At 43.4% G+C, this 27,979-nt stretch overlaps 14 protein-coding genes across 14 annotated transcripts; 5 read left to right on the top strand and 9 right to left on the bottom strand.

Annotated features, from left to right (window-relative positions):
* Positions 1-545: 545 nt before the first annotated feature.
* O0I10_005584 (uncharacterized protein) lies at positions 546-3,338 on the top strand (the record flags this gene model as incomplete). Its single annotated transcript, XM_058485622.1, has 13 exons — positions 546-635; positions 702-793; positions 856-1,081; positions 1,141-1,203; positions 1,262-1,348; positions 1,407-1,431; positions 1,482-1,617; positions 1,673-1,715; positions 1,768-1,864; positions 1,920-2,080; positions 2,133-2,471; positions 2,531-3,121; positions 3,183-3,338. 13 exons carry the CDS (start codon positions 546-548, stop codon positions 3,336-3,338), a joined length of 2,106 nt encoding a protein of 701 aa, XP_058343769.1.
* Positions 3,339-3,614: 276 nt separating this feature from the next.
* Positions 3,615-5,034, bottom strand: O0I10_005583 (uncharacterized protein; the record flags this gene model as incomplete). The annotated part of the gene is made up of 7 exons (XM_058485621.1): positions 3,615-3,677; positions 3,730-4,049; positions 4,132-4,373; positions 4,480-4,550; positions 4,631-4,655; positions 4,735-4,797; positions 4,865-5,034. 7 exons carry the CDS (start codon positions 5,032-5,034, stop codon positions 3,615-3,617), a joined length of 954 nt encoding a protein of 317 aa, XP_058343768.1.
* A 513-nt stretch (positions 5,035-5,547) lies between these two features.
* Positions 5,548-7,136, top strand: O0I10_005582 (uncharacterized protein; the record flags this gene model as incomplete). Its single annotated transcript, XM_058485620.1, has 6 exons — positions 5,548-5,880; positions 5,973-6,158; positions 6,252-6,344; positions 6,408-6,695; positions 6,773-6,956; positions 7,012-7,136. The coding sequence occupies 6 exons, from the start codon at positions 5,548-5,550 to the stop codon at positions 7,134-7,136; spliced, it is 1,209 nt and encodes a 402-aa protein (XP_058343767.1).
* A 605-nt stretch (positions 7,137-7,741) lies between these two features.
* Positions 7,742-8,760, bottom strand: O0I10_005581 (uncharacterized protein; the record flags this gene model as incomplete). Its single annotated transcript, XM_058485619.1, has 4 exons — positions 7,742-8,062; positions 8,121-8,380; positions 8,443-8,604; positions 8,676-8,760. 4 exons carry the CDS (start codon positions 8,758-8,760, stop codon positions 7,742-7,744), a joined length of 828 nt encoding a protein of 275 aa, XP_058343766.1.
* Positions 8,761-9,441: 681 nt separating this feature from the next.
* Positions 9,442-11,650, bottom strand: O0I10_005580 (uncharacterized protein; the record flags this gene model as incomplete). The annotated part of the gene is made up of 7 exons (XM_058485618.1): positions 9,442-10,068; positions 10,135-10,485; positions 10,560-10,743; positions 10,818-10,972; positions 11,056-11,145; positions 11,287-11,383; positions 11,463-11,650. 7 exons carry the CDS (start codon positions 11,648-11,650, stop codon positions 9,442-9,444), a joined length of 1,692 nt encoding a protein of 563 aa, XP_058343765.1.
* A 1,035-nt stretch (positions 11,651-12,685) lies between these two features.
* O0I10_005579 (uncharacterized protein) lies at positions 12,686-13,104 on the bottom strand (the record flags this gene model as incomplete). Its single annotated transcript, XM_058485617.1, has 4 exons — positions 12,686-12,736; positions 12,813-12,875; positions 12,932-13,007; positions 13,073-13,104. The coding sequence occupies 4 exons, from the start codon at positions 13,102-13,104 to the stop codon at positions 12,686-12,688; spliced, it is 222 nt and encodes a 73-aa protein (XP_058343764.1).
* Positions 13,105-14,195: 1,091 nt separating this feature from the next.
* O0I10_005578 (60S ribosomal protein L3-B) lies at positions 14,196-15,526 on the top strand (the record flags this gene model as incomplete). Its single annotated transcript, XM_058485616.1, has 3 exons — positions 14,196-14,198; positions 14,296-14,488; positions 14,556-15,526. The coding sequence occupies 3 exons, from the start codon at positions 14,196-14,198 to the stop codon at positions 15,524-15,526; spliced, it is 1,167 nt and encodes a 388-aa protein (XP_058343763.1).
* A 178-nt stretch (positions 15,527-15,704) lies between these two features.
* Positions 15,705-16,795, bottom strand: O0I10_005577 (uncharacterized protein; the record flags this gene model as incomplete). Its single annotated transcript, XM_058485615.1, has 6 exons — positions 15,705-15,855; positions 15,912-16,036; positions 16,099-16,262; positions 16,319-16,538; positions 16,606-16,662; positions 16,745-16,795. 6 exons carry the CDS (start codon positions 16,793-16,795, stop codon positions 15,705-15,707), a joined length of 768 nt encoding a protein of 255 aa, XP_058343762.1.
* A 241-nt stretch (positions 16,796-17,036) lies between these two features.
* O0I10_005576 (uncharacterized protein) lies at positions 17,037-17,666 on the bottom strand (the record flags this gene model as incomplete). Its single annotated transcript, XM_058485614.1, has 1 exon — positions 17,037-17,666. One exon carries the CDS (start codon positions 17,664-17,666, stop codon positions 17,037-17,039), a length of 630 nt encoding a protein of 209 aa, XP_058343761.1.
* Positions 17,667-18,140: 474 nt separating this feature from the next.
* O0I10_005575 (uncharacterized protein) lies at positions 18,141-18,875 on the top strand (the record flags this gene model as incomplete). Its single annotated transcript, XM_058485613.1, has 2 exons — positions 18,141-18,199; positions 18,251-18,875. The coding sequence occupies 2 exons, from the start codon at positions 18,141-18,143 to the stop codon at positions 18,873-18,875; spliced, it is 684 nt and encodes a 227-aa protein (XP_058343760.1).
* Positions 18,876-19,053: 178 nt separating this feature from the next.
* On the bottom strand, positions 19,054-20,642 carry O0I10_005574 (uncharacterized protein; the record flags this gene model as incomplete). The annotated part of the gene is made up of 9 exons (XM_058485612.1): positions 19,054-19,263; positions 19,322-19,440; positions 19,500-19,632; positions 19,694-19,840; positions 19,895-19,999; positions 20,062-20,285; positions 20,336-20,386; positions 20,471-20,551; positions 20,618-20,642. The coding sequence occupies 9 exons, from the start codon at positions 20,640-20,642 to the stop codon at positions 19,054-19,056; spliced, it is 1,095 nt and encodes a 364-aa protein (XP_058343759.1).
* A 692-nt stretch (positions 20,643-21,334) lies between these two features.
* O0I10_005573 (uncharacterized protein) lies at positions 21,335-22,546 on the top strand (the record flags this gene model as incomplete). Its single annotated transcript, XM_058485611.1, has 7 exons — positions 21,335-21,548; positions 21,607-21,677; positions 21,751-21,831; positions 21,894-22,039; positions 22,108-22,216; positions 22,279-22,399; positions 22,473-22,546. 7 exons carry the CDS (start codon positions 21,335-21,337, stop codon positions 22,544-22,546), a joined length of 816 nt encoding a protein of 271 aa, XP_058343758.1.
* A 226-nt stretch (positions 22,547-22,772) lies between these two features.
* O0I10_005572 (uncharacterized protein) lies at positions 22,773-23,435 on the bottom strand (the record flags this gene model as incomplete). Its single annotated transcript, XM_058485610.1, has 4 exons — positions 22,773-22,795; positions 22,853-22,962; positions 23,027-23,201; positions 23,258-23,435. 4 exons carry the CDS (start codon positions 23,433-23,435, stop codon positions 22,773-22,775), a joined length of 486 nt encoding a protein of 161 aa, XP_058343757.1.
* A 371-nt stretch (positions 23,436-23,806) lies between these two features.
* Positions 23,807-25,686, bottom strand: O0I10_005571 (uncharacterized protein; the record flags this gene model as incomplete). The annotated part of the gene is made up of 5 exons (XM_058485609.1): positions 23,807-23,866; positions 23,934-24,106; positions 24,194-24,370; positions 24,459-24,807; positions 24,865-25,686. The coding sequence occupies 5 exons, from the start codon at positions 25,684-25,686 to the stop codon at positions 23,807-23,809; spliced, it is 1,581 nt and encodes a 526-aa protein (XP_058343756.1).
* Positions 25,687-27,979: the final 2,293 nt, after the last annotated feature.

The following is a 27,979-nucleotide window of genomic DNA, read 5'->3' as shown; positions in this document are numbered from 1 at the left end:
GAATAAACGTTGCCCTGTAACAAGACCACCAAGAGGAATCAACCATTGAATGAAATGCTTGCTCAGGTCATAGCAGTAATATATGATCCAAAACGTGGCTAAATCCGTAGAGAGCATGATGAACAATACAAGTGTAACGTATCATTGCCACTAAGCCCATTTGTTCCTATACTTCGTTCTCCTTTGATGATTACACATGCAAAGCATTACGAAAAGTGAGCACGCGGCCTGTGACAGATATCAAAACCAAATGATGATGCATTACTACAATGCACCCAAGCCATCGTCTATAATTGTTACCCACTTTTCATGTATCACAGCATTGCTTCAGCCTAACAAATTCTGCATTGGAAAGTAACATGAGGCCAAGCACCAGGGGGGTTAAAGTCTGGATACAACATTTGGTTGGTATGTTTGAACCACCGAGCGAGCCAAGGCATTGGCATTGTCTTTTTCTGCCACTCGACGTTCCACTTGTACTTATCTCCCCTTCTCTCTCCCCCACCTCCCACCCCACACCTTCAACACACCCATTCTCAATACAAATGGCAGTTCCTCCACTTCTACCTTACAATGCCATGCCACTATCAGGATCGCATATAAACGACCATTTACGCATAAGCGATCACTTTTGGGTAAACCGTTACCACTTGAATAAACGTTCGTTTTCACTAATCGCACTCTATCTTTATTCTCTCTAGTCAAATGACAACACAGCACTCGATATTATCCTCGATCGACTATTGAAATCAAAGAGAACCTGTGAGACTATGTTGAAAGTCTTTGAAAAGAGGTGAGTGTGATATGGGATACGTGAATTACTTATCTAACGCTGTGTATGGTTCCTTTTTGCAGAGCACAAATCGAACAAGAATATGGGGAACGTCTCTTGAAGCTTTCACAGATACAATTGTTGGATGGCGAAGGTGCAGATAGCACATTTGGAGAATTACTGGAAAGCGTACCTACCGCCACCGAGGCCACAGCACGTGCACATATCGACCTTGCTCAGCAAATCCATCATCTATTGGAGGTACCACTGGCTGGTTTCATCAAAGATCAAAAGGCAGTGAGGAAAGCAGTAAGTGATGGTCGATTATCGATGGCTATGGATTTGGCTTGACCTTGTACCTTACTTAGACAATGGCTGAGATTGACAAGATACAAAATCTACGTTATATGCACATGGACAATGTTAAACGGGTAAGCATGAATGAAATTGGTTCGCATGTATCATGGCTCAATGGGTATTATCGTTTAGGCTCGCAACAATTACTTGTCAGTATGTGCCAATTTGGAAGAGATGAAAAAGCATGGTGTCGATCCTGATTGTGAGGAGATGATACAGGTAACAAAGAATATGCAAGGGGGCGTGTGTATCCAATACTGACTATTGGATTTCATAGATGAGGCAAAAAGCGATGTCAGTAGGTACGTTGCAAGATAAACGTTTATTGTCGGGATGCTGAGAAATGCTATAGAACAAGAATACAAGCTTTCGCTGGGAATTCTCGAAACCGTAACCAAGAGTTGGGTGGAAGAATGGCGAACGTCATGTGATGTATTTCAGGAGCTTGAAGAAAGGAAACACAATTACCTTGGGGGAACATTGAATTCGTAAGTTGATTTGATAAGGATACCGATTTCATTGTTGACGCCAACATTACATCAGCTATGCCAATATGATATCGAACGTGTACACCACCGATGATCAGGTAAAGGGATCCAGAGGTATACATAAACCAGTGACTTATGATATTCTTTTAGTCTTGCGATCGCATTCGTGCTGCATATGACAACCTAGATTCTCTTGCTGATATCGAAGCCTTTATACGGATCAAGGGAACAGGCATGAGTATACCAGGTCAGAGCATGGCTTCACTTTGAGGGGAACTATTTCACTCAAATCATTCCATTAGAGACACCCAAGTATACCAGCTTTGAGGAAACGGAGGATAAGCCGAAGCCGACGATACAAATGATGCCACGGACGATTCGCGAGATCAACATACCTGTTGAGGATGAAGAATTGCGCTCTGTCAATGATCAATTAAACAAGCTTCCTTCGATTCGGACCTCGGTACGATACATTTTCATATTTATATACTTCTTGCATTAACGCGTATAGTTAGGCTGAGAATAACGATGCAACATCACCGCCACCCAAAGGATCCTCCATCAAAAGAGCTACTTCTACGACCATGTCACCACCCGAAAAAGAGGAAGCTCCAACAACAGCTGAACCTACACCAACTCACGATGTTGTGTCACCACTTGAACCATCACCAACAAAAGAGCCACCACCACCACCACCATCAGATACAGCATTATCCAATGAGAAGACGCTCAGCAAAGAAACGCCTGATCCGCCTCAAATATTCAAAGAGAAGTTATTGCAAAAGGCGTTGCCATCACTACCTGCAGAGAAAACGGCACCCATGGATAACAACAACAATGCTGATATTCCAAAAGTAAGGAGGATATTACCATGGCAACATGAGTATCTTTGTTCATTGACATGCATGAATAGGCACAGCATCGATTGTCGTATGGCACGTACGCTCATGGTGATAAGAGTGTACACCGAATGAGCCAAGCAGGGACACCTCGTATCGTTATACCTGAACAGCAACCTTATGCCGATGTTTCATATATACCACACGTATCATCCAATGCACCACCACCAGCATCACAATTGCAACCGACAGCCGAGTTAGAAAAAAGGATTTCAATCGTCAACACGAGTACACCATCAATTGATTTTGAGGATTCGGAGGACAACAAGCGCAAAGAGAAGAAGAAGCAAAAGAACTATTCAATGTTCCCTTTTCTCAAAAAGAAACAAGATCAAAATGGTGATGAACGAACACGATTTTCGTTGAGTAACTTGCGTGGTGGGCAGAAGAAGGAACAACTCAAATCAGCAACAAGTTCGCCCATTCGTTCTCGACAAACATCACCGCAAAGTCCATTTTTCCCGAGCAATCATCAACATACGCCATCTCCTATCGACAATACCAATGGTCGGTTTAATACCATGCCAGCCAAATACCCATCAATGAATAATGATCGTGCATCGGTCCTTGAATACGTGCAGGCACAATGGAGTTACGATGCAAAGGTAAGTTGTGCTGCTTGCCATGTGTGGATGTCATGAGACTAATCCAGGATCATGTTGATAGATTGAATCCGAGATGACATTTTCCAAGAATGACGTTCTGGCAGTGTTTGAAAAGAAACGTGATGGATGGTGGGATGCTCAAATCGTTCACAGTGATAATGATAGTAATATCAATGCAAGAGGGCTTGTCCCTGGTAACTTTATGGCATCTTTGTAATAAAGCATTCTCGTAATACCTATGTTTAAATGCAGCAGCTGCATAATCCATGAGCGCATGTGATTTGTGTGTACACATAAGCCCCAGCATACATGGTTTGATCCCTTTTTACATACTCTGATACACGTCCTTTATATATTCATCAGCCACTCTTACACACGCTTCCTTTTTATGTGGGAGTAAAGATTAGCTGAAATAGTCAATAAAACATGAGCAAATGTGCATTGAAAGGGTTGTAAATGTTTTCTTTTAGAATATTCCAATACGAATAATGATCTATTCTTGCGATTGAAGTGTATCATAATCCTCGACACGGATAATTGGTCCTTTGTATCCTTTCTATAATAGCCAAGTGTTACAAATGGGCATCACCATCATCCATTCACCTTACCTTTTGTGCTACAACAGAGTACCAAGACATGTATGTCTGGTACACGTCCACTTCTTGTTGCAATTCCTCAAGAGTCGCAGCCAGCTGCTTCTCCCCAATCAATTTGTTTTGGATCCATTTTTGCTTTGATGATTCAATGATGCGCACCCAATGTTCCAGCAATAGAGCGCCCATGGCACCTCCATAACGACCAACAGGTGTATGTAAATGTTTGATTTGCATGCCCGTGAGTTGATTAATAGCGGCCATACGATTGGGTAATGGATTCAGCACCATACTGGCAGGCTCATCCGATGAAGATTTATCCGCATTTACCACTACTTGACAAGCCGTGCATGCATAAATGAGATTACATTGTCCGAATGGGAGTAAAGGAGGTGGTTGGGGTGGTGGTTGACTTACGTTGCATTATGGTTGACATGGCAGGCCCTGTATCAAAGAGATCTGGGTATGTCTCGAGGCATTCAATGTAGCCACCCTTTTTCATGATACGCACAAGTTCGTTGAGTACGTCATCCCAATCCTCGTCAGGAACCACATCCATCATGCACCGAATAAAGATATAATCAAAGGTATCGTTTTCATAAGGAAGCGGTAATTCCAAAAGATCCACTCGTTGAAAGATAACGTTTCTCGTCACTCCACTATAGATACATATGCAAGAGCGTGGTTCATATATATTAGCTCTTTTCGCTCTCCCCTGATTTGATCCTGCACCATCATCACATCTCCCCTGATTGTAGTACTTGCCTAGTAGGAAAGATATCCTTGTCGATATCGATGCCAGTAAAGTGCGAAATGGGGTATTTTGCAGCCATGTCCTAGTATTCCAAAATGATTGACGTAAAGTAAGGAGACCCATTTCTTTTTTAAGGCGTGTGTCTATCCAAAGAAAGCTTACAGTTGTCCAGAACCCTGCGCCGCATCTGAAAGAGAAGGAAATCCATGTCATTAATAAAGTAAATTCGGGAGTATTCCCAATACACACGCACACACACGCATTACCCAATGTCAAGTATTTCGCTACCTCCTGATTTGAGTAATTGATGGATGGGGGCTTGAAAATCTCTATGGTTTCCGCGCGTGAGTGTGGCAAGGAGGAGGATAACGATACGAGTAAAGTAGTAATAGTTACCCATCCAATGCAAGCTTTAAAGCACTATGCCGTACATAGTCCCTTTCAACGTCTGTCATTGCGTTGATTGTTTGTGGTCGTGAAGGTCTTTCGTCTCGAGATCGCCATTTCGATTTCAAAAAACTTGCAAAACCGGTGGAAGCGTTCAACTTTTGAGTTTGTGACACCATAATAGCTCAAGACATATTCTTAAAAGAGAGAGAGGGATAGAAAAGGAATGTGTGTTGTTATTATATTATATAGAAAAGAGAAAGAGAGAGAACAAAGGAAGGAAGGAAGGAAGGAGGTGGGTGGGTGGTGAATGCTCTTTTCGTTTCATGCCCTGAGAGTGATTGTTGTACAACGCCATTTCTTTCCCTTTTGTGGTGGTCTCCAATCGCAACGCAAACCCCCCTTGCGAATCGATCGGGGTGTCAAGGAGATGATTGGTTGATGCAACTCTCTCTTATTGACGTGCTGATACGGATAAAGCGGGGTCTGCTGCTCTCGTTTTCAAAAGCTTCTTTTTCTTTACTATAACAACCATGTTGACTGTAAGCAAATGACTCGTGTCTCTTGTATCCATGCAACCAACTCACTCACTCTTTTATCTTTTAAAGCTCACTAGGAAATACACACTAAGCAACCCAACTATCACCGAGGCATGCAGCATCGTGATCGCTCGAAGATACACTTCTGGTCAGATGGACACTCACTCATCAACCTCCTCGTCACAATTACCTCCTTCCATGGTATCTGCCAGTAAACCTGAATCAGAAGAACGAGTGAAAAAGCCCCAGCAACAGCAACAATACTTCAACGAAGAGACTCGTGCTCGACTTGAACGACTACGCCAGTTCCAATTCCATCCTACCAATATTCCAGACTCTCCTGACTTTGGCACCAACCAATACATCAGCATCAACGAAGAGTTAAAACAGCAATTGAAAAGCGTCGTCTCACAGTTCCATGCACCCATTCGTTATGCATTTGCTTATGGTAGTGGTGTGTTTCGTCAAAATGGCTATGATACCAAGGTAAAAATATACCCTTCATTGTCAGCATCATCATCAACTTGCGATATTCATCTTTTGCCACCTGACACATAACTCACATACTACAACAACAGAAAAAGCCAATGCTCGATTTCATATTTGGTGTCTCTCATCCTGGTCATTGGCATGCTTTGAATATGCAACAAAATCCACATCATTATTCCAGTGTACGGATGCTTGGATCAAGTACGGTTTCCATGTTACAAGAGAAGATGGGTGCAGGTGTCTACTTCAATCCCTATGTCGAGGTCAATGGCATGGTAAGTTTCCGAGCATGCGCGCATCGGTGTCCACGGATATTTTATTAATCCGTGTTGTGCCGTTTGCCGTGTCCCTGGTCACTTCCATCACAGATGATCAAGTATGGCGTTGTCTCTATCGATCGACTTTGCAAGGACTTAATTGATTGGGAAACTCTTTATTTGGCGGGTCGCATGCATAAGCCTGTAAGTAGTGATGATTCATTCATTTCATGTCATAGGAAACCTAAAGCTTTTTTTTTTGGATAGGTCAAAATCTTGCGGGATGATGCACGAGTGAGACTTGCCAACCAAGTCAATTTGACTGAAGCTGTACGTGTGGCTCTATTGACATTGCCCGAGAACTTTAGTGACGAGGAACTCTTTGAGCGGATTGCTGGTATCAGCTACACTGGTGATTTTCGGATGATTGTTGGTGAAAATCCTAACAAGGTTCGAAACATTGTCCATGCTCAAATGTCCCATTTCCATCGTCTCTATTTTGGTTTGCTTGATGATTCTCCCAATGTATCAGCACTAAACAATGGCCGCTATCAGGTATGGAAGCTTCTGGGTTTTTCAACTGAGTTGGTGTGTGTTAGTTTAGTCATTCATGAGTGGTTCTCTATTTATAGCAAAATGTCAATCCTCGCTTTCGAGAACTCATGATCCGAAAACTGCCAAGCACCCTTTACAAGAAACTGGTGGATGAGCACAAGCTTTGGGCAGTACGAAATGGTGTCGCTATCCCCGAAGATAAGATCGAATTGCATCAACAAATTGCCATGTCATCGGCCTTGAACAAAAACATGCAGAGTTGTACGTATTATTTGGGATGATGCTTTGAGCCATAGATTGACCATCTTTATGATAGCTTTGCAACAAATCATTGCCGCCCCTGCATTGACACAAACCATCAAGGGTGTCTTTACTGCTGGTCCGGTCAAGACGACCCGTTATGCACTTTCCAAGTTAATCAAATGGCAGCAGGCCAAGTAGTGTGTGATGGATTCCCTTGCATATGTTCTATCTATATACGCCCATCTACTCCCTTGTATCATAGACATACCCTTCCTAACCCCCAATTCAGACATGGTCACATTCACTTTTTGCTTTTGTAAGTTTGTCATGTCCTCAAACGAGGATACAACTCCAATCCCATTTGTTCAGAATAGAAACACAGTTCCAAAGATAATGTTATTATAATTGCTTCATTTGATGTTGGTGCCTTCCCCCCTTAATTGATTACTTTTTGCTGCGATCAAGCCATGAGATCCCTTACCACGTGCTTAAAGGGCGAGCCTGCTGCATTATACTATACGCTCTTTTTATCCAATGATCTTGGTTGGTTCGGTATTGTAGGTTTTGCGTTTGCAATTTTGAAAGTGTGGACCATTATGCTCGATAACAATCAACGCTATTCCATTGTTCTTATACGACACTATGCGGTGATTCAGTGCATATGGGTGCATGATTTAATATGACAACATTGTTCATTGGATGGTCGTTATGTATGCGTGAAAGTGGTGATCCATCTAAGAGATGGCATTTGTATTACTTTTGAAGATTGCAATATTGATAGGGGGATGGGATGTGTTGATAATCTAAGCGCCAATGTTGAAAAGCATGTTGCTGCCATCACCACGGTTGCTGGGAAGGTAAGTAACGTTGCGAGAAGCCGAGAGAGTGCCAGCAATCTCCTTGGAAGCCTCAATACGACGGAATTCAACAAGACCTTGACCAGCCTTAGCCAAGGATTGAGAGATCAATTCGGCAGCTTGAGAGTCACCCTCAGCACGGATGACAGCAGCTTGACGTTCATGTTCAGCACGCTCGACAATAAACTTGGCACGTTCAGCTTCTTGTTGGGCAATTTGCTTTTGCTCGACAGCGTTGGTGAATTCACGGCCAAAGGTCATGTGGGTCTAAATCGCTTCCATCAATATCCCATATCCTTATTTCCCTAAAGCCACCCATACTTACGATAGACACATCCTCCAATGCAATGTTGAAATCTCTAGCACGCTTGTACAATTCTTCACGGATCTTGGCAGAGACAACTTCACGTTGAGTAATCAATTCGCTGGCATCGAATTGAGCGACGATAGCCTTGAGGACTTCGTTACCAATGGATGGCAACACACGCTCATCATAATCAAGACCCAAGTTTTGATAGATAGCAGGAAGCTTCTTGATATCGGGACGATGAAGCACACGAAGAGTCAAGCTCACCATTTGCATATCTAGCATCATCATCATTCCATCAATGAGTTATACGAAGACACAAAGAATAGGTTCAACTCACCTTTGGAACCAGTGGTGGAAGTGATATTGCGAGGCTTGGTACGAACATCAAAGAGAACAGCACGTTGCAACCAAGGGACGAGGAAATGAGTGCCTTCACCAGTCGACTGTTCCTTGACACCTTGAATACGATCGAAAATGACGGCACGTTGACCACCTTGGACTAAAAATGAAGACCCAATGCAGAGTCAGTTGTCAAGTACATGGGCAAGAGGAAGTTCTTGTTGTGCTTACCATCATACATGGCGGACTGGACACCACCGACCAAGAGACCAGCAGGGATGGCCAACTTTGCAATCTTTTCGAGAATGGCAGCCATTTGTAGAGTGGGATATGTTGTGTTGTATAGCTATAATTCGGACCAGGCTTGGATAGTCTTCCCTTAAAATCGGGCAGGTGGCTTTGGTGACTACACACTACTTACTATATGCGATGGGCGGTTTTATATATGCAACCAACAATAAACCTGCTATTCTTTCTTACAATGATCATCACAACATGGCTGCTTCTACTTTGATATGCATTCAAATGTCTTCAACATCTCTGGGTCATTTTTATAGCCTATTGCATGCAGTGTTGTTATCAGATGATGGAATCTTGTCATCAGCTATGATCTTTCCGAGAGTTGGATGTCGTCTTTAATACAAAAAAGAGTCAGTGGACCATTTTGATTTCAATGACCCACTTACTTTAAGGTTTCATGCAAGTCATTGGATAGCACTATTAAACGATCGTATGCGAACCATCAACAGCAGGGCAACCGCTTGAACACATGTTGCTTTATATTGACATTCACAAAGGATATCCTTCTTCCCAAAAAAAAAAAGGTGCTCACAAGATGATTAACCCAAGACCTCCATACTTGCAACATATTACGTCATCCACACTTCATATAAATCATCCTATCTTTCAATGGTGTATTTGAATGTAAATGGAACTATATACAAGAGACAAGTTAACTAGACGTGGGGGGGTGATGAGGGTGGTGGTGGTGGTGGGGTTATTGGTGGATGCCCGAGCCAGCGGATGGGGGATCAGTAGCGGTGGCAGTGTTACGTCGTCGACCAAGAAGAGTAGCATTATCCATACTCAACTCGAATAAAGGCGTTGTAGGTGTTGCATTACCATTGTTGATAGGCGATGAATTTGTTGTTGTTGTTGTTGAAGGTGGTATCAGCGTAAAGTTTTCCATTTGTGTACGTAAACCATCGATATCCTTGTCCTGATGCCGGCTGTTCCTTAGACGTTTGTTGATAAGAGCTTGATCAGCATCATCACCAGCATCCATGTTTAATGGGTGACCGAATGCGGTGGAGAGCGTGTAATTGTTTTTTCTCCTGGACTTTTCCTCAGTGATGCGTTGCACGGCATATGACACATCAAACATCTCCTTGAGCGTGTTGATATTAGGTGCGAACATATCATGCCGACGGGTTGCTCCATTCTCTGTCGTGTTGGTAGCATTTGGTATATTGCGTGGAGCTGATGGTGCAATTAAGCTACTACGTTTGCTGCTTGTAGGTGCATCGGTTTTTATCTCATCATCGGTATCAGCAGTTGCAGTGGTTGATGTGTCAGGTGTCTGTTCAATGTCATCGTCTTGTTGTTTTGGTAATTCAGATGGGTACTAAGATGATGGATGGATGGATGAGCCCATGATGTTGTTATGTAACACACACACACACAAATTTACCTCCTGATGTTGTTGATGTTCCTCCTCCATCCAAGGATGATTAAAGAATTGATCAATCGTGTATCTCTCATTGGGATCAATGCAAAGCAAGTGTGAAATCAAATCCTTGGCTGAATCTGAAATGGTGTCCCACCAGGGGCTTAAAAACGTGTATTGTCCATGAGCAACCTTCTCAGTCAAGACTTGGATGTTGTCGTCGTAAAATGGTGGAAAGCCGCATAACAACGTGTATAACACACAACCAAGAGCCCACATATCAACTGATTTGGAGTAGCGTTCATCACGTACAATCTCGGGTGCTGTATATCCAACCGTGCCACAAGGTGTCATTGTTTGTTGGTCCCAAACCACCTAAAGAAAAAAAATCAATGATGGATGAATGATCATCATGCATATTGATTGGGTCCTTTCTCCTTTGTACTTACTTTGCTCAATCCAAAATCGGCAATCTTGATCCGTCCAATACCGCCGCCTCCTAAGCCCGGCACAAATTCGCCTTCATCTTCCTTGGGTTCCTCATCGTCACCTTCAGGCTGCTGTGGTGGCATCGGTGATACTCGTTCCATGAATGGGATTGGTTCAAAAAGCAAGTTCTCAGGTTTGATATCTCTATTCACGATGAGGATAATGATGATCAGCTGTTTCCCCTGAAAAAAATGATGGTTCATGCTGTGGTTGGTTACCTGTGTACAATACCCTTTTCTTCATGCAGGTAACGGATACCATCGGCCACTTGACGAATGCAATGTCGGGATAACTCCTCGCTGAAATAGGTCAATCGAACAATACGATGGAACAACTCGCCTCCTTCGCAAAGCTCCAAGATAAGGAAATAGTGCTAAAAACACACACACACACACACACAAAGCGGATAAGGTAAGTATCTATGCTTATGCCCTAGCTTATTAATCAGTAGCTTACTTCTTTAGTTTCAATGAATCCATATAGCTTGATAATTGATGGGTGGTCAATGGTTCTCATCAGCTGGACCTCCTTGAGGACACTTGCTCTCTATAATGATTCAAAACAAATTAGACAACTGCCCATGTGTGTAACCTTCCATCCACTTTGTCTCCAAAATTCCACTCTCTGCAATGACATTCTTGTTCCTATGCATCGTATACTTCTCCCCCAAAATACCGAACAACATACCTGCGCTTGATTAAGTTCTAGTTTTCGTACAGCCTTGACAGCCACTTCCCGTTTTGTATCCAAATCGAATGCTTTGTAAACGTTTGAGAATGCACCACTGGGGAAAGAAAATAAACACAAAGAATGGGGCTCGTTAGTACTTTGGTGTTTTTCTCTCACAATGTATATACACCTACTCGCCAAGCTTGCTTGTAAGCTCATAACGCTCTAGGCCGTTGTAGCATGGTAATCCACTTTCATTATGCGGGGTTGGCAAGTCATCCACGCTTTCATGCTGCTTGCTGTGGCGTTTGCCGTTGGTTGGCATAGTCGATTGTTGCTTTGAACTGCCTCGACGTAAAAGGCTCTTCAAGTGAACAAACATGAGATGAATTTCGAATGGACAGCGATGAACTCGGTTGACAAAAAGAAAACTAGAGAGCGATGACGAAGAAAGGGGAGGTGGTGCTCATTAGCATGGAGGTCTACATGTATAGCTCTCTTGTGGAAGAATGGAACCTACTTTGTGTTGTGTAGATAAATGCAAGTGGAAACAAGTAACAAAGGAACGAGAAAAGGAAAGAAATTGCAGGAAAAGAGGGAAAGGCACAGAAACTGGCAACTGCCCTATTCGTTTTTTATTGCCCCATCCGGCCAATTAGAGTTGTCCGCTGTAAGAGCACATGTCCTTCTCTACCATCAAAGCATGTTTTTTCCATGGAGATGATCCTTCCTCCCGAGCCATTTGTCAATTCATGATCAAGGGCCTCTTTACCCTAATTGAAGGAGATAATACAAGCGTGTCTGAATAAAATGCTTAAAGAAGACATGGTTGCTCACCCCCTTGTGGGGGACATTCGGAGCATCAAAGAAGAGCGTGCGGGGGGGGAGGAGGGAATCGTGGGGAAAGGAAGGTACAAAGAAAGATGATAAGGCATTATCTTGGATCTTTGATGCTGATCCTGCCAAGCAAAAGTCAAAATGCCAATATCATGTGATATCTGATTATCAGTAGGAAAGACATAAAAGAGAGAAAATCACCCCATCTCTTATCCGATAGGCGTAACGTGTGGTTACCATGCATACCCATCCTGCCATGTTTCATCATCCACTATCCAAACCAACATTGCACACGCACAACTCGAGTATATTCAACAACATAAACACACCATATTACCTCTGCTCTATTTATAACACGTACACTGATCTGAACAAGCAATCCATCATCCAAGCATGAGACATGATCTAATCAAGCAAATTTGTTAATGGCATTACAGGAACTACAAGATATTAATATAAGCAATTCCTTCTATCCCATTGAGGAAACGGAAACAAGCAATCAATATCCTTGGCGCACAAGGGTGTAAATGGTAATGGTGTGGTATGGAATGTCGTTTTGAGTAAACACGTCGACTGAGCCTCATGAAGTAAAATCACTCTCGGGTGGAACAGGATCCTTTGGATGTTTGGCCTATCAAAAAAAGAACAACCCATTATTTCATTGGCAATAAACCCAATACCATTTTCATCGTATCGATGATCCTTGCCTCCATATGATTCACCAAGGTCTTGTAAGTGGGCATGGTCACAAAGCATTTGGGACACTTGACCTGTTGAATGCCTGCCTATCAGCCATTGCCTTGGTATCGTTTTTATCCTTTATTACCTGAAGACCAGCAGCACGGGCTCCAAGTTGCGACTTGGCCTTGCCCTTCTTGGCAGCCTCCTTCTGGGCTTTTTGTCTGCAATCACCCCTCTGGTTACTCATCACGAACGAGATTACTGCAAACGATGCACAAGGGCTTACCTTGCTTGTTCCTTTTGGGCACCACGAGCCATAGGTCAAACGAAAAAAGCTTCTTGTTTTGAAAAGGAAAAAAGGGCTTGGGACCGTGGATGTGGCTCTCCTCTTTAACTCCCGCCTATTATTATGGCCTTGGACCAAACCTTGCTGTCATTGAACGAATCATTGCAGCAACAAGAGGTGTCTTTGCTAGATGCATTTGCTAAATAAAAAGCTGATGGATGGATTGAATCTCTTTATGGTATATACACACTGCGAAAAATTATGCTGTTACCACCATCCCACCCATTTGTATCAGTGAATGGCAAACCCCCCCTCTCCAACAATGATGATCAACCATAGATCCAGTGAAATAGAGGCACAATGATGCATGTTGTTCATCCCATTACCCTACCACAATCGCACATTCATCCTCTTTTATCCACACATCAAATCACATGACTACTACACGACGCGTATCGTCTTGCTCTTGTCTCCAAGAAACGAGGGGTTTTATGATTCCATGAATGAAAGGATGTCAGCGTTGATAAAAAAAGGTGTTGGTGGACAGGTGGTTGCCATGGCAATAGTGGTTGACTTGGATACAAGGAAGCTTGGATACCATAAGCAACACGTTGTGTTGTGTGAATCGGTGCTTTATTAGAAGTATCTTCTCTATAAAGCATGCTGCTATCATATCATTCATTGTTGATCCATACCTTATCATTGGGAAAAAGAAAATTCAGTTACGTGATTGTTGTTGGGATGAATGAAACATCATTGTGCATCCGATTAGGCTTACCAAAAGTGGTGAGCCAAAAGAGTCTGCTGGGTATGATCCAGGGCACTTTGACGACTTTAGGAGAAATGATCAAGGATAAAAGATACCATGTTATTCAAAGAGGGATAGAATAGGTAATAGCCATACATGCATGTTTATCATATCACACACACGTGCAATCCACGCGAGATCAAAGGGGGGCGTTGAAAGAAAAAAGAGGCTTATTTAAAAGATGTTCCAGATGAGAACAATGACTGCTGTTGAATGAATCGGAGGCTTAAAGAGCGGGCTCGCGTCGTCTTTTTTTTTAATCAGCCTTTGTGCACAAACGATTGATCCTCCTCTTTCTCATAACGTCTTCTAGGGATGGTAAGAATCTAATCCACAAGGATGCATCAATCCATCCATCAATCCATCCATCCATTGATTCATCCATCTAATACATACTTCTTTATCATCATTGTAGTCTCACCGCAAGTACGAAGCTCCCCGTCACGGTCACTTGGGTTTCCTCCCCCGTAAGCGCACCAGACAACACCGTGGTCGTGTCAAGGCCTATCCTAAGGATGATGCCAAGAAGCCTGTTCACTTGACTGCCTTCATGGGTTACAAGGCTGGTATGACCCACATTGTTCGTGATTTGGATCGTCCTGGTTCCAGTAAGTATCGTGAGTGAGGAATGGGGGGAGATCACAGATCGTTAATGGGCTATTACTATTATTACAGAGATGAACAAGAAGGAGATCGTTGAAGCTGTCACTATCATTGAGGCTCCTCCTATGGTCATTGTTGGTGTTGTTGGTTACATTGAGACTCCCCGTGGTCTTCGTACCCTTACCACCGTTTGGGCTGAGCACTTGTCTGATGAAGCCAAGCGTCGTTTCTACAAGAACTGGTATGCCTCCAAGAAGAAGGCTTTCACCAAGTACGCCAAGAAGTATGCTGATGGTGCTAAGGACATCACCCGTGAGCTTGAGCGTATCAAGAAGTACTGCTCTGTCGTCCGTGTCATTGCTCACACTCAAATTGGCAAGGCCCGTCTCGGTCAAAAGAAGGCTCACATTATGGAAATCCAACTCAACGGTGGCTCCATTGCTGACAAGGTTGACTTTGCTCGTGAGCACTTTGAAAAGGAATTCACTGTTGGTTCCGTCTTTGAGCAAGATGAGATGATTGATATCATCGGTACCACCAAGGGTCACGGTTACGAAGGTGTCACTCACCGTTGGGGTACCAAGAAGCTTCCCCGTAAGACTCACCGTGGTCTCCGTAAGGTTGCTTGTATTGGTGCCTGGCATCCTGCTCGTGTCATGTACTCTGTTGCTCGCGCTGGTCAACGTGGTTACCATCGTCGTACTGACCAAAACAAGAAGATCTACCGCATCGCTCACGGCGCTGATGCCAAGTCTGGTTCCACTGAGTACGATCTTACTGAGAAGCAAATCACCCCCATGGGTGGCTTCCCCCACTATGGTGTTGTCAACGAAGACTTCGTCATGATCAAGGGTGGCTGCTCTGGTGCCAAGAAGAGAGTTCTTACTCTTCGCAAGTCTCTCCAAGTCCACACCAAGCGTTCCGCTCTCGAGAAGGTCACTCTCAAGTTCATCGATACTTCTTCCAAGTTCGGTCATGGTCGCTTCCAAACTCCCGCCGAGAAGCACCAATTCATGGGTTCGCTCAAGAAGGACAAGAACTAAGCACCACTTTTTTAGTACTTGTATCAATAAATGTTTCTTCAACATTCCAGAAGATGTTAAACATAATGTTGCTGGTGGTGATGATTGGGTTTTATATAGGATTAATGTGTATGTGTAATGGGTTCAAGACGTAATAGTTTATCTATGAAACAAATAGTACGCTTTATTGTTATGGTGTTCAAAAGGTCATGTCGGGTTTGCCAAATTGCACAATGCCAGCATTGAGTTTTTCACCATCTAGCTCATCTAATGCTTTCAGCTCTCTTCGGATATATTGAACCACCAATGCAAGGTTGACGGCATTGTTCGATGTGGGTGCAAAAAGGTTTCTATACATACCATGTTAGCTCACCCATCATCCCACATGTCATATGTATAAGATTACCTCCACAATGCAGCTGCTAAAACGGGATCATCCTTGCACATGCCTTCATCGTACGAGACAACACCACCATGGAATTGGGCAAGGAAATCTTGAATGTAATTGTTGATCATTCTTTGCTGCGTGATCTATAGAGCGCTTGATTAGATCATCCCATCCAATCCAATCCAATCCTTGACTCGATCCTTACATCATGTTCTCGAATGCGTGCCTCTGCATCTTCAAAGAGACGATTGACCAATTCTTGAATAAGCATCTTGCCATTATCATCAGCTCGTAGTCGAACCATCAACATCCAGACATGAAGTTGTGTCACCGAGAACCAAGATTGAAAATTGTCAGGAAGGTTGCAAGCTATTATGGTGTGTCAGCTTGACCCTTATCCCAAAATTTTTAGGGCGTTGATATACCTTCAATAAAGAATGCCTTGTTGGCTTCCACTTGCTTTGCACATGAATTGTATAATTGATGACTGGTACGGATAGCCACAGAGGGCTTTGAGTTCCATCCCAACATTCGAGCAAGGCCGTATACAAGCTTTTTGGTCGTGTCTGAATACTTTTTTTCGGAACCACTCTGCTGTGCCGTCGTCGTTGACTGGAAACGTGCTGCTACCACTCGACTCGGTTGCTATACCCATACCCACGTGAGTACCCCATGTATTCAACTCAAGATCGTAGTGTCATTGTCAACGTACTACTGTCATGGGAGCCATACGCACGGCATGTTGAATAAGAGGACGTAATGCTGTCGGCTATCAAGCAATAAAGAAGAGCGTTAATGGAGACACTTTTGGTAATGGCGTGTAGTGCGATGGGGTTGTTGCAAGCATTTACCCGATGTTGAGCCATGGACGCGCTGGTCTTTAACGCGTTGACGAATGCCATGTCGTGTATGTGTGTATGTATATATGTGAAGAGGAAAAATTGGGTCGGCAGGAGGAAGCGGTAACAAAACACAACAAAGCAGCGGAGGAGCGATGTGTCACATCCCTCTCCCAAGCGCTGGCTTGGTGATACACACACACACACACACATTATAGAATTCTACATGCTCGTATTTTACTACTTGTCATCGTCACAGATAAGGGAGGGAGGTGAATAATAATAAAAAGGGCATTGAAGGGTATTAAGCAACCATTTGGGGAATGGATTTAGAACGCTTGAGCAACTGCACTGCAGACTTGTGCCTATGTAAGGAGAGTCGACTTCTTGTAGGCTTCTTGGTAACTTGGCGATGGGATGGCTTGGATAGGGGCTGAGAAGAAGGACAAGTTGTTTGTTGACTTGAACAAGGAGGTGGTGATGGTGATGGTGGTGATGATGAACAAGGTGTCAAAAAGTGCTCCAAGGCGGGAAACCTTATCAATTCACTACTTTGCTCACTCGTTTCATTCCACTCATTGCCAAGGCTTTGTGCTAAATCCCTCGAAGCCGAAAACTCAAGACTATCTATATTAACTTGAGGCGCTGCACATGGTTGATTGTCATTCACAGTTGACGAAGGTGAGGATACTTCAGCTGCAGCAATAGGCTGCTGCTCATCTGCCATTATGGCTGGATCATCCGTTTTCCTTGTTGTTGTTGCTATTGCTGCTGTTGGTTGGGGTGGCGCAGAGTATCGATGACTTTGCTGAGGGATCGGTGGAGTAGGGTCACTATCATGTTGACATTCTCGTGTCTCTTGTACGGCTGGCGACGACTCACGTCGTTTTCTACGCACACTTAAACGAGATACCAAACGTGACAAACTTTGCATATGAAATGGACGATCGAAAGAAGAAGAATGAATGATAAAGAAAGAGCAAGATCATTTTTGTAGTTTATTACAAAGCGACAAAAGCTTGTTCTCTCCCTGCCAAGAAAGGGCACGAATCAACAAGATCGATGAAGGAGTGCTTGAGGAGTCGTTTCTGGTAGTGTCGTACTAAGGGGTTGTGTATGGTACAAATCACACGCTGCGTTGATATGGGGAAGTATACATGGGTGGGTAGCATGCATTTATATGCTGGAAGGGTTTGAGCGCAAGGCCCAGTAAAAAGAAAAACGCCTGAAATTTATATAAAGGCCATCAGCTGTCGTAAACCATCGTAATAAGTTTTGGCTTCTTTTTTATTGCACCATGTTGTTCAAGTGTTGTGCACTACTCGCTTCACTCTTTTTGCTATTTTCATTCTTGCTGCATCTCTTTGTGATGATTGGAGGCTTGTCCAATCGCACATTTTTGCGTAGCATGTACTTTGATCAAGTCAGCAATTCTGACACCAACCAGGTGTATAATCTCGGTCTATGGTAAGCTAAAAGTGATTATGCTTTGCTGTCAAATTCACATGTTACACGCAGGAATGCATGCTCTGGTACCACACAATCCATTGAGACTTGTGGCCACCCAACTCAATCTTATAACTGGGGAAACACACCAAACGTGGGTACCATGTTACCCCAGCAATATCAACCAGGAGGCAATCATCACAGCATGTTCACAGCCTTGTTTGCACTTTGCATGGCAGGAGTTTGTTTGAGCTTTTTGCTATGGATTCTCAGCTTGCCTATCATGCTCTGCTGTGCCCATCGTCGTCTTTCAAGCTCCTTAATGTCCACTCTTACTTGGCTCAATTTCCTTACAACGATTGGTGCCATCGTTATCGGTCTTGTTCTTGCCATCTCCTTGAATAGGAGCCTCACTGGTGGATGGCGTGGTGTTGCAGGAAATTCGATTTGGACATTGCTCGGTGCTATGGGTGCTCTATTGATTGGATCTCTCCTCTTTAGCGGCTCATGTTGTCTTCCCAAGCCCAAACGCCGCGTGGGTGACCCCGAAATGACTAAACCACACTTTGGATCTAAACCCATGTCGTATGGCCATCCACAACAGCAACCAGGTATGATGAATCAACAACCCATGGGTAACACTGCTGCTCCTACTGGGCCATCAACAGGCGTACGCCCATTGCACATCCCTCATTAGATCAATCCCATACATATGTAATGTAACACCTTCTTGTAATCTTTATCTATACTTGTAATTATGAGCTATATCGTATAAACAAACAAACATTGGTTATTCACATGATCCGATCTTGTCCCAAAACATTGACAATGTCTTTTTGTGTAAAAAAAATGCCCCACATTTATAATAGTATCATCTAATCTTGGCTTGCAGGAGCTGTAGTGGTATTAGCTACGGGTCGTCGTCTTCCTGGGGCCATAGGTCGACTGAATTGGCCTTGTCGTTGACCACTCAACATTTGCACACGCTGGCCAACAATGCCTTGAGCTGGGGCTGCGTTGGTAGCACTAGACACCTCTTCCACAAGATACTCCTCGGTGAGATCCGCAATATCACTTGTCTCAAGCTGTCAAATCTCAATAAGTAACATGATATTGCCATAATCCATCCCTCCATATACATACCTTCTTCGTCACCTTAAGATCCAACTGGCTATCAGCTGCATTGATGACATTTGCCTTTGAGGATGAATACAACATGCGTTCACGAATCTTGGAAGACGATGGGCAAGTGTAGATGAAGACTAATACATAGCATGTTATCAGCATTGTTGATGTCAACAGCCATTATCCATCATTTTACCTAAGCTCTCGGTGCCATTATGTTCAAGCAAATAAAAGGTGAAACGTGGGGCATCTGCAGCAAGGGTAGAGTGAACTTGATTTGCTGGCACATTATCCGCCTTGTCCAATTCAATCGTTTCCTTCTCCAGGTACTAGAAAAAATAGAGATTTGGTCAGCTATCGGCCGTGTCCAATCGCACAATGATACGTTACCAAGGAAACGAAGTTATGTGCACGCTCATCTTTGCTCTTTTTCAAATCGCCAAGCGCTTCCAACACATTATCGGCCATGGGGAACGTGATACCTGGGGCATATGTCTTGCGAGTGGTAGTTCCTTGATAATCGGATACAGCTTTGGCCTAGAACATGAAATATTAGCAAATTGGATACCTTTTTCATCGAAATCAACTTACTTCAGCCAACTTGATCTCTGCCAATTCACGCTCACGTTGTGTCAAAGGAGCATCAGCCTTCTTATGAGCAAGATGTTTCTTGTAGCCATCCCAATTCAGCTCAGCCTAGTGGTATAAGCGATCCCATCAATACCTATAAAAGACATGATTCCATCATACCAAATTACCTCTGTTGTGCCGTAAACACTATCAGTGAAATGACTATCGCCGAGTCCCTTTGTCAATGAAGCTCTTGTTGACGCATAAAGCATCTTGTCGCGGACTTTGGCGTTGTCGGGGACGTAGCACAAGAACAACCAGTTGTAGCCACCCTTGGTATCCTTCTCATCCAAACGTACGAGCACATAGGCAGGCGTTACAGGTTCAAAAAAGTTTGTGATCTTGGTATAATCTAAGCCTGAATCAGCCTAACCAAGCCAAGTGATCACATGTCCCATTTACCTTGCTCCAGGCTCGACTCAACTGGTGTCGTTCCCGTGGTCTCCAAGGATTCTGCAAGTAGGCAAGTTATTTTAGTACTCTTGTTGTCGTCGTCGTCTTGGTGACTCGCTGCTCACGTGGCTCGTCGATACATACCATTCACAATGGAGATACGAATGGAACGAGTATTTCCCGTGGCAACTGCATCAGCAAAGGTCTTTGCGAGATCCTCGGAAACTATACCAGGTGGAATGTTGGGTTAGCTGTTGCTATTAACAAGGGTACGCCCATTCAGCAAGGTACCTTGAATGCCACTTTGATGAGACATGGGTGATGAAGCGTAAGTGGGATGAAGGAGATAAAGAAGAGACTGAAAGCGTAACTGAGTGCCAATTATAGGGCAATGCCATCATGAAGATTCCCGACCACAAAGCCATGCTGCAATGGATAGCGTTGCACAGATCAATGCCGAGCCCCATCATCATCATCGTTCCTGAAGGGAAGGAATTCAAAGAATAAACATTGCAGCTTTCAATAAGAGGGATGATTTCATTGTAATGATCTCTGCTGAATGAAGAATGGCTGACAGCGCTATTGATCTCTACCATCAAATACATTCAATAAATGATTACAGATTTTGAGAATGATGCTAGTTAAGGCAACCTTTAGGAATGATACATGCTTTGATTGTAACATGATCATCTTTATTTCCGTATTCATTGTCATTCTATCACAAAGACACCATACGTTACACCTTTATTGAGCATACATGATGTACTACTATGCACCATTTTCAGCTATCTTGTATAGAATACTTGGTACTTGGAGGAATGATACATAATCAATTTACAGAGGTGGTGGATCATTCGATTGGATGTCGCTCGCATGCCTATGTGGAATTTCGCGTTGGTGACGGATTTTGTTACACGCGCCGATTGGTGCCGTATGGCGCGTTTTGTGGTTCCTCTTTCCCTTTCCTCTCTCTTTCCCCTTCTCTCTCTCTCTCATACATACACAACCATGTCACGCGAAGGCACCCCCTCGTCGGATACGCTCATTGACATTGACAACTTTGACGAAAATGAAGTGACCGATCTCGGATTGAAAAACTTGCTCAAGCGAGAGATCGAACTGCAACTCCTTATTGACGCCTTGCAAACCGAGATCTCACAATTGGAAGAACGCATCAATGGCAAAGACCAAGGTGATGAAGAAGAGGAACTCGACGACCAAGGTATGGTATTTAAATACATTGTTGCAAGGAACAGCTTGAGCTCACTATGACCAAAAAGACCTTGAGGAATACGAAGCTCCCGAGTGGTGTGTACCTATCAAGGCCAATGTCATGAACTTTGATTGGGATGTGAGTTTTTATTCAAGGCGATGATGATAAAAGTGAGGATTACATTGCTGATTGGGAGAGCCATGCTATTTAGTCACTTGCAGCCGAAGTCCAGTTCGATGTCATTGTTGCTGATCCACCATGGCAGCTTGCCACTCATGCTCCTACTCGTGGTGTAAGTTACCCATCTATCTTACTATCCCGGTGTACAAGGATGCTTATCATCTCTATCATTAGGTGGCTATTGCATATCAACAACTCCCTGATATTTGTATCGAAGAAATCCCGATTCCCAAGTTGCAAAAGAATGGATTCATATTTATTTGGGTGATCAACAACAAATATGCCAAGGCATTTGAGCTCATGGAACGTTGGGGCTATACGTAAGTTTCAAAAGGATCAACAATATCATACATCCTAATATAGCTAATGTGTGCCGCGCCTTGTGTAGCTATGTCGATGATATCACTTGGGTCAAGCAAACTGTCAACCGGAGAATGGCTAAAGGTCACGGCTATTATCTACAACATGCAAAAGAAACTTGTCTTGTGGGCAAAAAGGTGGGTTAAAGTGATAGGCATTCTACGGAATAGAGGATTGACCTTGTATGGCAATACCATAGGGCGAGGATCCACCCAACTGCCGACATTCTGTTGGATCTGATGTTATCTTTTCCGAACGACGAGGACAAAGTCAAAAACCCGAAGAACTTTACGAGCTTATTGAAGAGCTTGTACCGGATGGTGAGTAGCTTCAGTTTCACGTTATTTTTTCATCCCCAACTTACGACGTGTTATGATTCACAATCACTTTTAGGCAAGTATTTGGAGATTTTTGGTCGCAAAAACAACTTGCGTGATTACTGGGTGACCATCGGCAACGAGCTATAACAACAATACAACAACCAAGAACCCTCTTACTCCTTGTCACCTTTATTCCATCCATACGGCATAACCCTCGTTTCGCATCTTCTTCAGCCATCCCTCAACAACACATTGCATTTCTGCCACACCACACTATATACATAAAAGACCGCAATTATAAAGATGTTTTGAATTACTGTATTCTTTATTCTGGAAAGGCTATGGATGATAATGATGCTATGTGTTTATACATTTACTCTTGGTTGTTCTCTGTGACTATTTGCCATCATGAGTATGATCATTTACTTGTACAAAACGTGTTCTTCAACTTACCAGCAATAATGCCACATCCGAGACGTGCACCTGCATGGCCAGTGGTTTTGGAATCTTCAAAGTTACCACGACCAAGGTCATCTCTATCAGCATGAACAACAATGCCACGACTAAATACAAGCCATATGTCAGCCCAAATTTATCGTTGGTGGATGAGAGATGATAAAATCTTACCCAAGGATGGAACGTGGGCCATGCAAAGTGGCGACTGGGTCTGTCAAATCGAAGCTGACATGACCATTTTCATCGGCCTTGACGTTGCCAAAGTCACCTTGATGGCGCACCTTGTCGAAAGGACCACCATGGGTAACATTGAAAGGATTGTAGTGAGCACCCATGGAAGTGCAACCTTGTTTACAAACAAATCATGAATACGTGTATGCTTTAGAGCTAATTCATGCTTACCATCAGACATATCACCAAACTCGTGAACGTGGACACCATGTTCAGTTCCAGGCTCGAGACCATCCAATTCAAAGTGGACCTTGGTACGCTCACCATCGCATTGAGAGAAGCGCACAAAGCCCGAAATTGTGCTGTTCACAGCAACGATAGCAGCAACGGCAGTACGAAGATTGACCATGGTTATGAGTTTGTGTGTGTATGTAAGAGAAAGAGAGATGATGCGTCTATGGGAGAGCAAACAATGCCACCTTTTATATATTCAAGATTCCTTCCCCTCCGAGACAGGTGCGACATTATTTATCATGACGCACCCTCTATGTTTGGACAATGGGCTTGGTCAGTCATTAGCCACTTTTCCTGTTTTGAGATTGATCCCACCCAGCTCTAAGCTTGTATCCATCACGCTCACAAATAAAAATAACGTTTTTGCTTGTACACAGAAAGAAGTATTTTTATACACATAAACAGAGGCTGTCTTCCTTGGAAAGAAAGACACATGAAGAAGGGAATAAAATATATATACGTAATACGCGTAATGTTGTTGATTTTCTATATATCACACCAATTGTTGACGGGGAGGCAGGAGAGGTACTTGCAGCCCGGGCAAATCTGATAAGCGGGAAAAATAATGGATCAGCGTCCCACAATGCACTTTAATACTTTGACAGCCGCATACCTGAGATGGATCGGAGCTTGAGTAAAACGAAGTGATGCTGACCGCGAAGAGGATGATCAAGATAATAAATGCAACGGCCCGAATGCCCCAGGTGATCAATTTTCCTTTTTTTGCCAAACCTTCACGCATTGGAGCGATCATCGCGCCCATAACAATACCCACAACAAAGCCGCCTATCATCCATATTAGGTCAAAATAAATGGAGCTCCTACTCATTTCCCCACCCCATGGATACGTGTGTGTGTGTGTGTTTCCCTTACCCAAATGAGCAAAATTATCTAGACCAGGCAACAAGCCAAGCACCAGGGAGATGATAGTGACCAGGAGCAACTTTATGAGTTCTCGGATCGGATTTGCAATCGTTTTCCAGTTGACCAGTACATCGATAAACATATATCCGATTAAGCCAAAGAGCGCGCCTGAACACCCCATGCTGGCTATATATGAAAAGATAGAAAGTTCGTAGATGATGTGTCAGCATCGGATTGCTTTCTCATTGGTCTTTAATTCATTTTGTTGTCATACCTGTCGTCGTCTGAGCAAGCATTGCACTTAGTACAAAGCCATAGATGCCTGATGCCATGTAGAGAAGAATGTACCGTGGTGCACCCAAGACACACTCAAGATCCGCTCCCAATCGCAAATGAGAAAGCATGTTCATGACATAATGCACAACGCCTGCATGCATAAAGATAGGTGTGATAAATCGAAAAGATTGATCAGGATCACTGCCACCAAATCCTCCAAAACCACACAATTCCTCAAGAGTACACGTTTCTTGTTCACGATAACAGTAACTGATTGATGTTGATGGAGAGTAGTTGGGTACGGGTCGCATGCATGGTGTGAATCTTGCACCCATGTTGATTAATACCTATCCAAAGAGGGTGAGTACCTTGATCCTATTATTGACTTGGAGGATAATACTTACGGTATAACTAGGTCCAATCATTGGATTGAATGTTGGGCTTGTTTCAATCACGCTTCCAGTCATTTGTGAATTCTTGACAAACTCGACCACCAAAACAATGAGCATGGCTAAACCTGATATCCAGCTGAACCAAGGTCGACGCACAGGTCCCAACAAGAGTCGCATGCCCAAATTACGTCTACCAGCAGAATCCATCATGGCAGGTTGTTGCAAGTAAGGTACATAGGAAGTGCCTTGTTGTGGCATGGGTTGTGTATTTTGAGCGTAATGACCATCCTTGTAACCTGCTGCTGCTGCTGCTCCACCATCACGTGTTTGTTGCATATCATCCTCTTGAGATTCAAGTCGCATAAATCCGTCGGATCGTAGACCGGTGTTTCCATAATACGTTGGCTGATTGTTGACTGCTGTTGCTGCTGCATTGTTGTTTCGCTCGTACATTGCATAACCCATATTGCTATCCTCATTTTCCACAGCCACTTTTTCGCCACCGTTATGATTGAAAGTGTCGGCACCAAAGTTACGAGCCGTAGTGGATCCACTTGGATAATCAGTGGTTGTACTCGATGTATGCATAGGTAAAGGCGGTGGAAGCGTTGCTGGCGAAGCGACTACTGATCCAGAAGGCATGGAAGGTGAATTGGCATAGACTGGCGATGGAATGATAGATGGCGATTTGGCGGCAAACTGAACGTGAGGCGAACCCGTTTCATGAAGAGGGATATCGGTGGTGGCATCATCCCAATTCCTACGTGTTGGTGGTGGCGAATGCAAAGAGCCTGTATTGAAGCCTCCTGCCTCATAGCCTTGTGTTCGGTCCATGACGAATGTGAATGAGGTGGATAATAGGGAGAAAGGACGAGAAAGGGGAAAAACGGCTGACTGCAAATACCAACAGGCAAACGATATCAAACAGAAAAAGGAACACGGACCGGCTTGGCGCCTCTCAGTTCGAAAGCCGAATCATCCAACTTTGAGCTTTTCCTCTTGTGTATGATAATTGGATCTAATTAAAGAAGACAATCGGTACCACTGCCAAGAAACCCGGATTTCTATTCTCGATCGACATGGATCGTCTTTGTCTTTTTCCCTTTTACTTACAACAAAGATCACTTTTACTAGCATGTGTATTAATAAAGCTTTCTCATTTACATAACAAGATGACTCTGTAACCATTGTTGAGCCATTTGAAATGTACTCAGCAAGAAGGTTCATTGTGCCAAAGATACAGTAACAGGGTGGTTGATATGCTAATAGCTATGTTGCCATGGTATCCAAGTATTACAATGGACGTCCAGCTGAGCTTCATTTTGATGAACCACCATCACCTTTTATATCAGGATGATCCAAAAAGAAATGGAAAGCAAGAAAAGATAAAGGACTGAGGAACAGGATTAAGTGAAACTATCGCGTGCTTGGTCTCTTGTGCTGAAAGGTTTCTGATGGTGATGGTTCTTTGTCGCTGTGCTACTTGCCTTTGCCATCGGGCTTCCCTTGACTGCATGAAGAGATCATCATCCCTCACGTAACAGGCATCCTTAAGTTACCTATAAAAGATCACCTTTCAAGCCGCAGGTGGATTTATCACTTTGACTCAAGTACTCCAAGACGCTTGACCACTTTATCAATTTGATGAATCATGACAACAATTCTCACGCCCACTCACATATAAACAAGCTTGCTGTCACCAACACTATCATAAGCCCTTCTTTCTACTTGTATTCATGTCATCATCAATGGCCTTCGGTAAGTCTCAAGGATAGTCTTTGTAATATGATTCCCTAAATGAGGATACTCATGCATTCATCTATGTAGCTCATTTCATTGCTTTACTACACTCAAAGTGCTCATTGCTGCCTAATGCCATTTGGATGTGTACTTTGATGGAATCTTTTGGTAGGTTTAACTATCTTCGTTATATTGATACATGTTGTTGAAGGATGCCTTGTACATTTGTAGGCAAAAGGCAGCCTCGAGATGTGGGGTTCCTTTGTTGGTGGCAAAAGTACATGCAAGCAATTCTTGCTCAGCTGTTTGAAAACTTAGGTAACAACATTCTTTTTCGATGGTAAGCAAGGCTCTCCTTTGCTAAAAATGAATGGTTTTAGGGAGAACGGGAAGATTTAACGTTCTATAATACAAAATTGAATAGGACATCCATCAGCGATGAGGAAAAGCAAACGACCACGCGACCAGACGCCTCGATCAACATTATGCATGGATCAACTTTGGGCAAACAGATTGGCTGTGGTGAAGTCAAAGCCCAGCACCAAGCTCTTAACCATCATCGACTGCTTGGTGTTGATCTGATGTGGATTGCTGCATGCCATGTTCCAATCTTCATTTCGCAAATCAACAAGGTAGTCGAAGTCATCATATGCTTTCAAAGTATCCTTAAAAGCACGATGCAAGATTATTCAAACGACCCCTGTACACTCACTGTAACATGCTGCATAGTACCACAGACTCTTACAGGCCACCATAGTCATTGGTCATCCTCTCTTTTGTATATACCCTTCTTATGTAATTATGTTCCATTATGTAACTATATGTTTATTTGTGGTTGTCATGGAGCGAGTTTTCATAATCCCATTCAATACAACGTAAGAATTTGCTTTTCGCTGCCAATGTACATATGCAGTGCGTGGTTGTGGTTGACTTGCTTGGTTCTGTACGGGAGCCCCTGGAGATCTGTGGCCAAAAAGTGAACGTAAGCAATCGCGGTGCCGATCGCAAGATCTTCATACGTCGATTTACTTTCATTCAGAACGCAATGTCGTTTCAACGAGACCGTTCAACTAATGTTGTGCAGTTGACGTGCTGATGTAGATAAGAATTCAAACTTGATGGCTCTCAAAGCAAAGATGGGTTATGAGATCATGCAGCCAGTCTCTCGTAAATTTGACTTTCAAATTCCGAAGGTGCCGGTGGCCAAGCTCTCATCATGGCCTGCCATCCACAACCTGACTCTCCGCTTGCCGTAAAACTTTCCATTTTCCCGCCTCTCATCTTCCCATAATACAAAACCAACCCTTGCACTGCATTTGTTGTCGTTTACACTATCAATAGATACCCATAATGCTTGTATTTCCTTATATGGAAATTTTGTGATATA

This window comes from Lichtheimia ornata, assembly GCF_029851405.1.
Source record: "Lichtheimia ornata isolate CBS 291.66 chromosome Unknown scaffold00022, whole genome shotgun sequence".
Taxonomy (NCBI): domain Eukaryota; kingdom Fungi; phylum Mucoromycota; class Mucoromycetes; order Mucorales; family Lichtheimiaceae; genus Lichtheimia; species Lichtheimia ornata.
The sequence above is the reverse complement of the archived record's forward strand: the minus strand, read 5'-3'. Positions and strand labels throughout refer to the sequence as shown.